Below are 14162 nucleotides of genomic sequence, written 5' to 3'. Positions count from 1 at the left end.
TAATGTGCTGTATTTTGCTGCTGTTTTTCAGTAACACAATGAGGCAGCGATGGTTAAAGCACTGCCTTGAGTTTGTACTTCCAAGATATGAATGTTTGAGAAAAGATAGGCCTGACAGTGACAGATCAGGCAGGGGTGTGAAACTTTTATTAAGTCAGGATTCTAGTATGGGAGACTTGATATCAGTTCCAATATTGAGTATTTGGCTGTTGAAGGACTAGCCATAATCCTTGTATTTAGTATTGTCAGCATATGATGAGATAATAAAGCATGTAAGATGTGCTATTATATGGGTTGGACTTCAATGGTCATAATCATTTATAAGGCAGTGACAGCAAGGACAGCAATGGAGTAGCTGTAGAAGAATTCCTGTTTAGGTGTGACCTGGTAGTGAACGCTGGAAGGCCAACCACATATATTGTAAGGAGTACTTACAGTCACATAGATGTATCATGTGCTTATTCAAACATACCCATAATTGGAGAGTTGGGTGTTATAGACATATTTACACTGGGTAGTGATCAATATCCAATTTTATGCAGATTTGGTAATGAAAATATTTTAAAAAATAAAGAGAGAGAGAGTGAGAGAGAGAGAGAGAGAGAGAGAGAGAGAGAGAGAGAGAGAGAGAGAGAGAGAGAGAGAGAGAGAGAGAGAGAGAGAGAGAATAGAAGTGGAAGAGATAGTTCCCAGATATAACTTTCCTCAGGCTAAATGAGATGATTTCAGGGGAGGGCTCAAAATGTAGTAGCAGAGATAGAAAGAAGATGAATCCCAGATGTTGGTTCCTTGGTGGAATAAATAATGAAATATAGCTGCAAGGAGCAGAAATAGAGTATATAGAAAATTAAGAAAACATCCAGTGCTGTGCTATCCATTGGAATTTAAGAGGTTAAAGACAGTAGCAAGAAGAGTAAACCAAATAGGGTGTTGAATAGTAGGGATTTTCACGAGATTAAAAACGCCAAAGAGATTCTGTTAAGATGTGCAGACTGATGCTCAGACACTAGGTTAATTCAGTACTTGCACGTTATAGGAGAACATCCTACTGGATTATGCGTGTGTACATCCTGAAACACTCATGTTTTCCTGGAATATAGCAACTATAAAACAGAGAGAAGCAAGTAGAATAAAAAGATTCAGAGGGCAGTCGGTAGAATGGACAATGTGAACAGGAGCACTTAAAGTGAACGCTGTAAATAGTACACACACTGTCTGTATTAGTGCTAAAAATCCAGCAGATGGCAGCAATAGCCCCAAAAGATGTTTACAATCACCAATAAACAGCAGAAGGAGACGAAGAAGAAATCGGTGCTTATGGTTAGGAAACTTATCGACTGGTGAACACATTGAGAGAGTTGCAGAGCAGGACAAGAAGCTGCTGTAGATTCAGTGGTGAACATGGCAGTGTGTGCCTGGTCAGAAGACATACTGCAACTCCTCCGTAGAATGAATAACTTTTATTCAGCAGGTAGACATGTTGTGTGACTGTGTCTCCATGAATGGCTGAAATGATGTTTTTGTGCTAACCAGTCACCAACTGTTCCCCGCAGGCTCCAGTCGTTCCAGCTGCTTTCGGTTTGAGATAGAAGGAACACAGGTAGGCTGGATCCCTCCGCGTATAGTGACGCTGCTGACGCGTTACCCAGATGTGTTCAATCCGCCGCACGGTGGCGCTGTGTCCCTGTCTCACAGGCTAGACTCTTACACGAAGAGATCTGAGGCTGTGGACGCTGTCCTCACATCTCTGAGATCTTTGATAGGAGAGAGCTCACTGAGCTGTCTGAAAGGATGGAGAGATGAGGTGAGACAGGAAAACACACACACACACACACATACACACACACACACACACACACACACACAGAGGTATCATGGAATTAGATTTGGTATGATGTTGCATAGCATTGGATCATGTTTGGTTCCCATTGTTGGTGCCATGTTAAATTTAATCAATTTAACATATTTTAATAATTTTATAATAATAATTTAATAGTAAATTAAATATTATATTAATGCCTATTAATGAAGATATGTTAATTAAAAAAACTAACTAAATTATAACTAATGTTCAAAAAAATGTAGGGCCCCTGTCAGTCACGGGAATCATCCTAACTTTTCACCCCCTTATGGGGCCCCTGGCTGTATTGGACCAGTAAAAGATGGTCCTGTGTATCACTGCTCAAACCCCTTGAGCATCCTGACTCGACCCCCGCTCAATCAGTCTAATAAGGGAATTGGGATGTACGCATTGTTTTCCATCAAATACAGTGGACTGAAGAATTGCATCCTAATGCCTGAATTCACCCTGCATGTTCACACTGACACCATGTGACTCCCAGGAAATATGACACAGTCTCATCTTTCAGAAGTACAGTGTGATGCAGAGATACTCAGACCCTCCCTTCATGTGGATGGAAAGAGCAGCAACCTGTAAGTGTGGGCACACAGTGACAGGTTCTTAATATTAGTGTCCTGTGAGCTAACTGTGATGCTACTGAACAGGTCTTTTTGGGGTGAGGCGGTATGGAGTCCATGTTAACGGCTACACTGTTAGTGAAAGTGGGGAAATCAGCATGTGGCTGGCCAGACGTTCCCTCACAAAGCAGACCTATCCTGGACTACTAGACAACGTGGTGAGTTCAACCTGTCACACTGTCAGGACATGATGCTGCCATAGTAGACACTATAAAGAGTTTATAGATATGAATTACATGAATAGCTCAACATTTTGAATAGTTTAAATATATGAAGTTCTGTAAATGCTGCTTGTTGATTGGCTGATGTGATGTCTACAGAGGAATAAGGGAGGGCTGATGTGTTGTGTCTCTGAAGGCAGCAGGTGGTTTGGCTGCTGGTGTTGGCATCAAACACACACTGGTCAAAGAATGTCAGGAAGAAGCATGTATCCCAGCAGCCCTTGCTGAGAAAGCTTGTCCTGTATCCACAGTGAGGTAAGCTTGATGCTACCACTGATAGAGAATCTAACAATGAATTGATCTACTAACAAGTAGTATGTGTGTGTGTGTGTGTGTGTGTGTGCGTGTGCGTGCGTGTGCGTGCGTGTGTGTGCGTGTGTGCGCGCGTGTGTAAAGCTAATCCAATGTACAGAGATGATAAAAACACATCAGCGAACCACACTTCTGTACTGAGAGAATTTAAAATACAAAATTAAACTTTGCACAGATTTTGAACTTATGTCAAGCAAATACAGATGTTTATACTATTTTATGATTTATTGTTTCTCAAGTATGGCCTCTATATGGCTCTTTGTGCTGTACTTTATTGAACTGGTAGTTGCTTTTAGATGGTTAACCACACCTGTCATCACAGAGGGGTGCATGAATGAGGAAGTACAGCTGAGTTATCTATTTTTACAAACATTTTAACAAAGATCTGCACAGATCACATTCACATTTAAAAACTGAGCCACCTCTGTAAATACAGTAAACCCACACAAAAGTCTGATCAATCAATCATTCTTCACAGTTGATTGACAAGTTGATAATAAGACAAAGCACGTGTAGACCAGGAACAACACAAGGAAAAGGAATACATATGATAAATGAACAAAACAAAGAGCAAATTACAAAGGAATTTAACTTAACTTAATCACTTCTATACATTTTCTAGCTACACTTACGAGGATGACGAGGGCGTGTTTGCAGAAAACCAGTTTGTCTTTGATTTGGAACTTCCCCTCCAGTTCAAGCCCACAGTAGGTGATGGAGAGGTGCAAGCATTTTACCTCCTGCCCATAGATAAGGTTGGTATATTTGTCATGTTCTCAACAGTATTCCCTTGAAATTGATGTACTGAGAATGTGTCATAAAGCTGGCAGTAATTTTGGGTTCAAAGTAAGAACATTTCTACACTTATATTAGTTGATGAACACTAATGGTGAGTATGTTGTAATCTGTCTGTCCTGGTTTCAGGTGAAGGAACTACTGGCAACTGATGACTTCAAACCCAACTGTGCTATGGTGGTCTTGGATTTCCTCATTAGACACTCCGTTATTGAGCCTGATAAAGGTTTGTGGCTGTCCACAAAATAAGAAAATGATTTCTGTTGACATCCTCAGATTTCTTAAAGATCCCCTCCAGAAATGTACAGACATATAAAATACTCTATATGAATCATTTTTAAAGAAACTCTTAATCGTATGCTTTTCCTTTCAGAGCCGTTTTACCAGGAGTTTGTGAGCGGACTGCACCGGACGTTATAGAGTGAAGCTGAAGACTGAAGCACATTGTTGTTTACATGTATCACAGTCACATGTCAGAACATTCATCAGTCAGTGGACTCTGGTTTATATGACAGCTGCGTTCAGCCTTGCTTTGGGAGGGATGCTGTCATCTGCAAAATCCATAAATGAAATATCAGCAGAGTCAGCACTGTTTACACAAGCTGATATACAACTGAAACTAATGTCTACAGGATTGTTTATAAAACTTAACTCAAAATTAATTAATTATTTATGGGTAAAGTCATAGTTCACATCCACAAAAAGTGAAGAGTGTCATATTTGTAGCTCATTGTGTTCAGTTTTAAAATTAGGCATGTACTGATATGAACACTATATGTGGCATAAATGGTTTTAAATAGTGACAACAGTATTAATTCAGCATTATTGTAACAGCATTATTTAGAATATTAATGATTTAGTAACTGCAGTGCTGCTCATCCCTCCAGTAGAGTTCACAGACTGTAGAATCAATGTTAAGGAACATTGAGGCTCTTCTGGTGATCCAACACCTTACTAAAACGTAGTGAGGGTTTTTTCCTTCTAATTTATCATCATCTGTGTAGAAATACAGTGGCCTATTTTCACATTCTCCCAACACATCACACATTGGGTGCATCTCATTGCCATTAATTGCATCCATGTCTCCCTCTCTTGCATTTCAGTTCTTCTCACTAAAGCTAGATGGAGAGATGCAGGCAAACCATGCAAGAAGAAATATGTGTTTATAGACATGAGACATTCTTTCCTCTGAAGTGTCATGTAAAGCAATATCTGTTTCTGATGATGGTGACAGATGACCACAGCTGATCAGCTGTAGAGACTTCTGATGGAGTTTGTCTGCATACATGCACTGTGCTGATACTAATAAAGACAGTTATAACTGACAGAAGCAGTGTTTTCTGTCAAACACCTGCACCTGAAGAAAAACCCGCATTCTCTATGTATACTGTATCATGTGAAGCTGGCAGAATGTTTTTATATTATTCATTATTGATAATCTGATTCATTATTTAATAACCCAGAATATGATCAGGGTGTCTTTTGAACACTGGAAATAATTTAGGTATTAGACTAAATGTTTCAGGGAAAATGGAAGTTATGTAGGTTAACTATCAATCCAAAGTCTTGAGCTACTTTGAAAGTATCAAACATTTTTAATCAGCCTGTTGAAAGCATCAAAGCTGCACACTTTCATCACATTCTACATGTCTGCTGCATCTTTTGAAACATATGTGCTGTCTGCGGAAACTTTGGGATCTGAGTAAGAATTTAAACAGTTGAAAGGCATCAGTCTGTTCTCACTGAGTGAACACATGATCTGTAGAATAGTATGTGAACAGTGACACCAGTGGTCAGATTTTGTCATTGTTACAATTTATTTCCTTTAGAATACATTAAAAAAGACAACTAGAGGATACATTTGTATACAAAAGAATATTCCTCTTACAAATAACCAATTGTTTAGGAGATGCTTGCATCTTGCATGTTATAATTTGACATTATTTTCAAAGTGTTTAAATCACGCAGAGCTTTTCTTTTAAGATGTGTGCAAATTATACAACATAAGCCAGTAGAATATCACATGGAGTTAAAAAAAAACAATCATAAAACAGAATAAGAAGCAAGAAAAGAAAAGCTGTCAACATTGAGTGAACTGGCGGAATGGAAACAAGGTAAAATACACTTCCAATAACACCATGGCATAAACATATACCATCAATTCCCTAATAACTGCTATTTAAATCATGTGAGTCTCATTAGAAACAGCAAGTAAAGGCAGGGATAAATACATAGAGAGGAAGCAGAAATACCTGGAAATTCATTACATAATGTACATTTTCACAGCACGAATTGCATCAGTGATTCAGTCATGCCATTAGGTTATATAAAAGTTCATGGAAAACCATTTGTATTTTGCCAATTTTAAAGTTGGTTAAAATTTGACCTATATTTGGATGGAAACCTGGCTGCACTCGCCTGTTCCTGAGTTTCTAACAAAAATACTGTTTTCTTTCACTAATTATTTCTCATTGTTTCCTGCAGATGTTTCAGATTAGAAGCTAGTAAGTGTTGTTTCATTGATGGAATGAGTGCTGTGGAATGTACATGACTACAGGTGGAGGAAGAGCTGAGTTCATCAACTGTAATTAAAACAGGAGCAGAGATTCAGTCCCGTCTCTAATAAAACCCTGTTTTACAATAAGGCCTGCTCCTCTCTATAGTTTCAGTAAATTAAGGCCCTGACCACTATTTGAGGATTTATGGTTATTGACTAGAGGATTTTTACTAATTAAGTTCATCCTTCAATAACCAACTGCATACAGTGTGTCTGACAGTCCACGTCAATTCAATCACATACAGTTAAGCTGATTGAGTGTGTTGCATTCATTAACGAGCTTGTATAAAACACTCAAATCAATTGGTCTCCTTACAATTATATATTTATGCTTAATTTCCACAAATCAAACTTTCTGCTTTTTAAATTAACTGAATTTATATCAAATCCTACAGTTTGTCAAAGAGAAAGGCTTGTCCACATAAAGTTAGGCTGCTGTATGTTTCTGCAGGGAAAAAAAGAGAATTTTAAAAACGGATGGAATGATGGGACAAAAGTGAAAGACAAGCACAGTCACACTAGAAGCCATGAAGTCAGGCATACATGTGTGGAGCAGTCACACTCCTCTCCTCTGGAGTAAACCACTGTACTCCAGTCAGAGTACTGGAGATATGACTTACATAGACTGCCACACTTTGAAAAATAAGAATGACAAATCATGTCCTCTAAATGTTGGGAGTTATGAGTCCTAACCACAGATTACAGTATTTTCACTTGAAAGCTAAAAGCTAGAACCTTAAATGTACACACTCCCTTTTTTCATTGCATTTGACCTTCCTTTTTCCTCCTTTGGCCTGGTTTCTCTTTCCTCTCTCATCTCTACAAGCCCTGTTTAATTTGGCCCACCCTGGTGACACACATAGAGGAGGGATGCTGATCTTGGCCTGGTTTGGTTCCCCCTTCCCTCCTGATCTTGTGTGAGCTGACACTCTATAGCAGAAGGCAGCCGCCCTTCTTGCCTCGTCTCTTGGCCTGCAGCGCCGCCCTGGTGGCCATCTCAAACACCTCCCTCACACCATCCTTCGTCTTCGCTGAGCACTCCAAGTAACCGAAGGCATTGATCCGGCTAGCCATGTCCCGCCCCTCTTCAGACTTAACTGGTTCCTGTTTGGAAAAAACATCATTAAAAATAAATCACTTCAACTGCTAGAAATCAGAAGATATTTACAAAGTTGATAGAAAATTCTTATGCAAATACACCAAGTGCTGAATCCAATGTAAAAGTGGCAGGAATGGGAGACAATTATTTATCCCACAAGGGGCAAATCAAATCTAAGACCTTTTAATACCTAAACTAAAACTAAATCATACCATTTCCACATCAAATAAAATAATCAAAAAATCTAACGCAGATAACACATGCATTTTCCCATTATGATAGCTTCCTCTTCCTCTTCTCTCTTACATTCACTGTTTGTCAATGTGGGAGACAGTGAATAAGACATAACACTAAAATCCATAAAAAAAAGATTCATAAAATACCCATATAACACTAGATACAGTCATATAGGTAGATTCAGAGCAATCTCTGTCCAGTCTTCATCTCCAAAGTTTAAGACCTCTCACAATTTAAAAAAAAAGACTTATTTTAGACATTTTATAAAGTTAAATTTTTAACATCAAATTGAATACTTTTTAAGACTAAGGATCTGTGCTAATCTGAATTTATTGTTTAGAGCAGTTAATAGGAAGGAATTTAAAAATAATTCTAAATAAGATAAATAAGTTTGATGAACACAATGAAGAAGATCATAAAAAAGCATCTACCAATAATAAAAAAACAAGGACCTACAGAGTATCTAGTAGTTGATGTGGGGATGAACGATTTAGAATAGTAGTTAGTTTAACAAGCAGGTAAAAGATGCTTCTGGATGCTCTACAGAGAAAATTCATTTGCATGAACATGTTAAAACATGTTAAGACAAGTGTAACTGTCTTTTTGGACGATTTGTTGTTTGCAAAAAGAATTAAAAATCTCTTTGTTTTGTCAATCTGAAAGTTAAAAAAAAAACTCTGCACATTAATGTCAAAATATTCAATTAGAAGTTCTTCATTCCAGTTCCTACTCAATACAACATTATGAGAAAATATACTTCAAGTATCAAAAGTAAAAATTCTCCTTCTGCAAAAAAGATATAGTGTATGTCATGATTAGATTATTAATACTGAAGCATCAGTGTGTAACAACTATGAACACATTTGATTTCCAACATGGTGGAGCACACATGGTGAGAAGCAGTAACGAGTGATGATGTATTAACAGTGACAGAGTCCATCAGAGAGCTGACACTCACCTGCTTCATCTTTGCCAGCTCTCTGCGTGTGTGCTCGTCATTGCGAAGGTCCTTCTTGTTCCCCACAAGAATAATTGGCACATTGGGACAGAAGTGTTTGACCTCAGGAGTCCACTTCTCAGGAATATTCTCTATATGAGACACGACGTATACATGTTAACAGTGTGTGTGTGTGTGTGTGTGTGGTACAAAAACAACAGAGAGAAAAGAGAAAAGTCTCACCTAAACTGTCGGGACTGTCGATGGAGAAACACATGAGGATGACGTCAGTGTCTGGATAAGAGAGAGGTCTCAGTCGATCATAGTCCTCCTGACCTGCTGTGTCCCACAGAGCCAGCTCCACCTACACAGCAGCAGCAGCAGCAGCAGCAGGTTATTACACACTCACATGTTTCATCAGCTCTGAGGCAACACACATAGTGACAGTTAGAGCTTCTTCAACTTCTGTAATGTGAAATGTTTCCAGTGACACAGACTTACGAGAAGGATTTGACTCAAATCCTATAGATCTTCTTTTTGTTTTGTTTTTAACTTTATTGCTATACATAAACATTTACAGGCAATTTTAGCTGTACAGAACAAAATTGCCTTGAGGTTGGGCTTCGTTCCACACATATGAATTGAAAGACAGTAAAAATATGATTTCATTAAAGAAATTATTTAAAACCAAAACATTAGAAAGTTATGTAAGAAGTGAATATGGGGATTTGTGAATAGTTGAAATCAAGTATCTGGATATTCATGCTTTTAATTTATTTGACTTTGTCATGTTTAAAAGCCACTGCTACTGATGTAAGTTTAGTTTGAAGAAATGTAATTCATGTTTTAAAAAGGGTAGACAAAATAAGCTCAGGCTTCAGTCTGCACCTTTTTTTTGGTCAAAGAAAATAAAAGAGAGATTCATTAATTAAAAAGAAACATATAGGGATGAGGAAAGAATGATGATATATTAATTGTTTTGTTTATGTATCTTATCTTTGTTATTGTTTATTTTGTTTTGTTTGCATGAACATTTGTTCAGAAATTATTCACGGAATATATTGTTAATTTATTTTGTAAATGATCGGAAAAATAAAACTTACCTTACCTAACCTATGTAAACATGGTATAGGCTCAAAGTGGATACCATAGGTCCATACATCACATAAAGAATCAAAGTCTTAACCACAGTAGAGAATAACAGGTGTCCATTATATGTCCTTATAAATATATATATGCATTTTTAGCTATAGGAGGGCAGTCATATGTTCCATCACATAGACATAGACATCCATTTAATGGTATCCATTTTTCTTGCAATCATCAACAAAGTATGCATTATATAGCACTGATTAATGGTAAACCTGGGTGCTTTTCCAATAAGAAAAATAGAGGATCTTAAGATTTTCTCCATTTCTTCCTGGATGTCTCTCCAGAATGTTTGTATTTTGGGGAAGTCCTAGAAAATATGGATATGATCCCCAACCATACCACAGTGTCCCGAACACAGGTGTATATAATATAACACCTGTGTATATTGTATAATATAAATATTCATCTATGGTTGTGTTGAGCTCCATTTGAACAAAGATAACTCAAGCTGAACCAAAGTAAATGAACAAATAAAAAGGCTGCCAGAAGCTGCTACCTAGTCTGTTCCCTCACTCCATCACACCTGTTCACTCAGCCTCACCTGACTGGAACGTACCATCTACTGAGGTTACCACAGGGTGAGCTACATTCGTACACAACTTTCAAAACATACAGAGCACTGATGTAGAATTTCTGTCATGAGTGAGCAGAATGATAGTGAATGTCATCCTTCCTACCTCCACCTGTCAGAGCTGTGACTCACTGTTTTACTGCAGGTAATGAAGCACTGAACTGTTGTCACTGTCTGTCCTACCAGTGTGTCATATCAGTGTGTTGAGTACAGAGCTGCAGTCAGGATGATAAAGGATGGAAACAGGGTCTAGACCTAGCAGCACATCTAAAGCTCACTGTTAACATGTTGGATTTTATACAGAAACTGACATGCAAAATGGGCAGTTTGTGACTTTTACAGGGAACTGCATGTTGGAACAACAGCCTGGCTCAGTGACTTCCACAAATCTTGTCATCACTTAGTTGCTGGGCAACCGGTGAAGAAGATTCACAGAAGTGCTGGACAAATATTCAACAACAAGTAGTTAGCTAATAACACCCCCTAAAACCACAAACACTGTACATACTGTACATACCATACTTATTGTGACTGTAGGATGTTATTGATATTACTCTTATCAATACTCCTTATTGGTTCAGTTCTCTACTGATACTATTATAGTTATTTTATATTATTAAAGAGCTGCTTTAAAAATAAAAATACATTTAAAAAAAATTCAGAACAGGATTAGAAATTGTTCAAATTTTAAATATAAATAAATGTTTCTAGAGAATAAACAGTAATGTTTACAATAACATTCACTGTATACATTTAATATCTGACAAACTAACAAAAAATTCAATAACATGAATTATATTCCTGGCGTTTAAATGTCGAGTGAATTTGAAAGAGAATGGAGAACACAGACATCAGCTACTCACCTGTTTACCATCCACCTCAATATCTGCCACATAGTTTTCAAACACTGTGGGAACATAAACTTCAGGGAACTGATCCTTGCTGAACACGATCAGCAGACACGTCTTTCCACAAGCTCCATCACCAACTATCACCAGTTTCTTTCTGATTGCAGCCATCTGAAAGGAAATGAACACAGACAATATAAAATATAAATATATAGGATAAACACAATTATCAATACACTTGATCAGGAATTTCAACATCTAATTCAGATTGTAAAAGTACTTTGAAAAGAGTTATATGAATGTAGTCCTTTTACCATTTTTTCCTGATTAAAACAAGGTTACACCTAGAGTAGTTTCCTATTGGAATTTTCAAAGAGAAAATATTAATATATAATTTCAAAAAACAACTTACACAATTGAAGTTTTGTAAAGTGAAATAAATTAATTTAAAATGACTTGACAAATTGTATCCCTGTGACAGTATGACTGGATGAGTTACTGACAAAGGTACCAGTTGTACCTTTTGCAAGAAAGAAGATTCATACATTTATTCTGAAATTGTTTTTGGTAAGTGGGAAATATTTAAGCGAGGTCCAAAAGTGTGAAGCTACACTGTAAATATCTAATATTTTACACAAACTTGGAGATAATTGGAAAGTTCGAGGATTGAGAAACATTTAAAAACACAAGAAGTTATGGCATGAGGAAACTGAGGATGAAGATTTCTACATCAGCAATCAATTTTAAGCTAGCTGTACTAAAGGTCAGATTTCCTTGACACTCAGCTTTATTTGATCTACTCATCAGAGTCTGGTTCAAGTAAGTCAACTTGCAGCTGTTCACCTGTTATAAAGCAGATCATTGCTTACTAAGCAGTATGTTGATAGTGGAAACATGGCATCAGAACTCAGTCACGGTGTCACAACGTCAGTTTGTTACTTTAAGTATAGAGGAGCTTGCTCAGGTTCACATCATAGTGAGACTAAAGGTTGGTAAGGGGGCAGTGCATCAGTGCAGGACCTCTAAAAACACACACAACATGCACCAGCTCTATCCAAAGAACCATCAGTCAGAACAAAAGTCACCACACTACCAAAAGATCAAATCATCAAGCTTAGTTCACTGAGAGATAGAAAAGCAACTTCATCACAGACATAGAATTTGATAAATAAAGAATGCAAGAGAATCCAAGCTGAAAAAGTACTGTCAAAAAAGGCTGTGTTGTTGTGATCACTTTCTAAACCACTTCTCAGGAGGGAGAACAAGGTCAAACACTTGGGGTGAAATGCCAACATTTCACAGTGGACGACTGCAAAAAACCCTATTTATTTATGGCAGTAAAAGAGGGGTGAATGTGAGGAGAGGAACAAGAGAGAGAATGATACTGCAGTGTTCTCCATGTACACCTGCTGTTTTGCTGCTGTGTCCTGTCAGCAGTTTCACAGATGTCTCTTTTACAAACGTGGTCTATAGGGAAAATGCTTTTTGGGGCACAGGCAGATTTTTCACTACAAAACAGCAAGTGACCTATCTGAAATATTGGCTGCAAATGTGAGCAGCAGAGAAGTATCCAGCTCTTATAATACATCCATGGTCCTGACTGTCATGGACTTTTCTCCACAGCACATCTGACCTCAGCCTCATTCCTAAGGCACTTGAACACTGAGAAAGACAAGCATTCTGTGACATCACAAAAAGACAAGAATCACATAGTCAAATCATGCAAAGATAACATGAGTCATCAGGTTTTACATAAACTTTAAGAGTTCATGCCGGCTCCAGTTCATGCTGTCATAACAGCAAAAGGGGAACAAACCAAATACGACGTTGTTGCTCACTTTGATTGTAATTCCTCCCTCCAAAAAGGTATGAGTCAGGCAAATGTAAAATACATTAATCAATGTTTACCAAATCTACCACAAATGTAATCTTATTACAAAGATACACTGAAATCAATGACATGCAAAACAGGTCAGCAATCTTTGGAGCACTTAGCAAAATCGTTGCCAAGCATCACATAACGTCTCTGCGTAGTATCTTAGTTTTTTGTCATTTATGGCATGCAACTTCCCCTTTGTATTTATCTATTTATTTAATTTATTTTCAATCTGCCACGTCTGATTATTTTAGTTTGGTAAATAAAGCTTAACAAATGGTAAGTAAGTGCACAAACAGACCGTTTAAAATACTTACTGTAGCTACTAGGCGTAGATAGTGAATGTGATGTTGACGTTGCTATACTATCTCACTTACTAGCTGTTTTTAACGTTAACTGTCACTTCTAATGTTGAAGGTTATTGTGTGTGTCAACTCACCCTCTGGTGAAATGATTTACGTTACAGACAACGTCCCAAGCTAACTGAATGTTACCTTCATTTTGAATAATATTACTTTTGGCCTACGTTTGTTTCCGAATCAGAGAAGTGTAAGCTAACTTCTAGCTAGCTAGTTTCCATTACATCTAAGGGAGCTAACAGTTAGCTTGCTAACTTTGCTTAAGGTGTCCAGACAGCTGGCCTCTTGTCAAGCTGGACACACAATTTTGAGACTAATATATTACACAATTCTAGCAGAAACCTTCAATTATATCGCATCTAAGCAGAGACAAATTCTAAATAGAAACTTAAACATGATTTTACCGTTTTATTTCAGATAACGTTACTCGCCTTTCTTTAGTTTTCCTGTCGGTCCTAACAGCCCCGCCCCCGACAGTGCCACGAAGATAGTGTCCGCCCATTCTGCATACTTTCAGCCAATGGGACACCGCAAAATAATGAGTGAAGCGTAAAATAGCCAACCAGCAGACATAAAAAAAATCGCCCAGTTTAACCAATATAAAGAAATAGACATTGGTAAACCCTGGGTTCAGTCTGTCAGGGATCGTTTCTGTCAGGTAGCATACAAACCCTGCTGCTAAATCAACATCGTCCCATCTGTTTGTCTCAAATGTGAGTA

General features: G+C 37.6%; 2 protein-coding genes across 3 annotated transcripts; one reads left to right on the top strand and one right to left on the bottom strand.

Moving 5' to 3' along the window:
* The first annotated feature begins 1354 nt into the window (after positions 1–1354).
* Positions 1355–4283, top strand: tpk2 (thiamin pyrophosphokinase 2). Its single transcript, XM_053317856.1, has 8 exons — positions 1355–1471; positions 1554–1804; positions 2370–2433; positions 2506–2636; positions 2836–2954; positions 3634–3766; positions 3936–4032; positions 4180–4283. Exons 1-8 carry the CDS (start codon positions 1402–1404, stop codon positions 4224–4226), a joined length of 912 nt encoding a protein of 303 aa, XP_053173831.1. The 5' UTR covers positions 1355–1401; the 3' UTR covers positions 4227–4283.
* Positions 4284–5610: 1327 nt separating this feature from the next.
* On the bottom strand, positions 5611–13909 carry LOC128356793 (rho-related GTP-binding protein RhoA-C). Of its 2 annotated transcripts, none has more exons than XM_053316918.1 (5): positions 13874–13909; positions 11223–11378; positions 8880–9000; positions 8658–8788; positions 5611–7467 (listed from the first exon to the last, which is right to left on the bottom strand). In XM_053316918.1, exons 2-5 carry the CDS (start codon positions 11376–11378, stop codon positions 7294–7296), a joined length of 582 nt encoding a protein of 193 aa, XP_053172893.1. In that variant the 5' UTR covers positions 13874–13909; the 3' UTR covers positions 5611–7293. The 2 variants fall into 2 exon arrangements, with proteins under 2 accessions (XP_053172893.1, XP_053172894.1); XM_053316919.1 differs by having other exon boundaries at positions 13847–13900.
* Positions 13910–14162: the final 253 nt, after the last annotated feature.

This window comes from Scomber japonicus, chromosome 4, assembly GCF_027409825.1.
Source record: "Scomber japonicus isolate fScoJap1 chromosome 4, fScoJap1.pri, whole genome shotgun sequence".
NCBI lineage: Eukaryota > Metazoa > Chordata > Actinopteri > Scombriformes > Scombridae > Scomber > Scomber japonicus.
Note: the sequence above shows the minus strand (reverse complement) of the source record. Positions and strands in the feature narration are given on the sequence as shown.

Bases quoted from the DNA above. Each gene is read 5' to 3' on its own strand.
- tpk2 (XM_053317856.1), top strand. From the start codon at position 1,402: ATGGCAGTGTGTGCCTGGTCAGAAGACATACTGCAACTCCTCCGTAGA. The intron at 2,637-2,835 runs GTGAGTTCAACC...GTGTCTCTGAAG, and splicing joins CTGGACTACTAGACAACGTG to GCAGCAGGTGGTTTGGCTGC. The intron at 2,955-3,633 runs GTAAGCTTGATG...TACATTTTCTAG, and splicing joins TGTCCTGTATCCACAGTGAG to CTACACTTACGAGGATGACG.
- LOC128356793 (XM_053316918.1), bottom strand. From the start codon at position 11,378: ATGGCTGCAATCAGAAAGAAACTGGTGATAGTTGGTGATGGAGCTTGT. The intron at 9,001-11,222 runs GTGAGTAGCTGA...GCTGCTGTGTAG, and splicing joins TTGAGGTGGATGGTAAACAG to GTGGAGCTGGCTCTGTGGGA. The intron at 7,468-8,657 runs GTGAGTGTCAGC...TTTTCCAAACAG, and splicing joins AGCTGGCAAAGATGAAGCAG to GAACCAGTTAAGTCTGAAGA.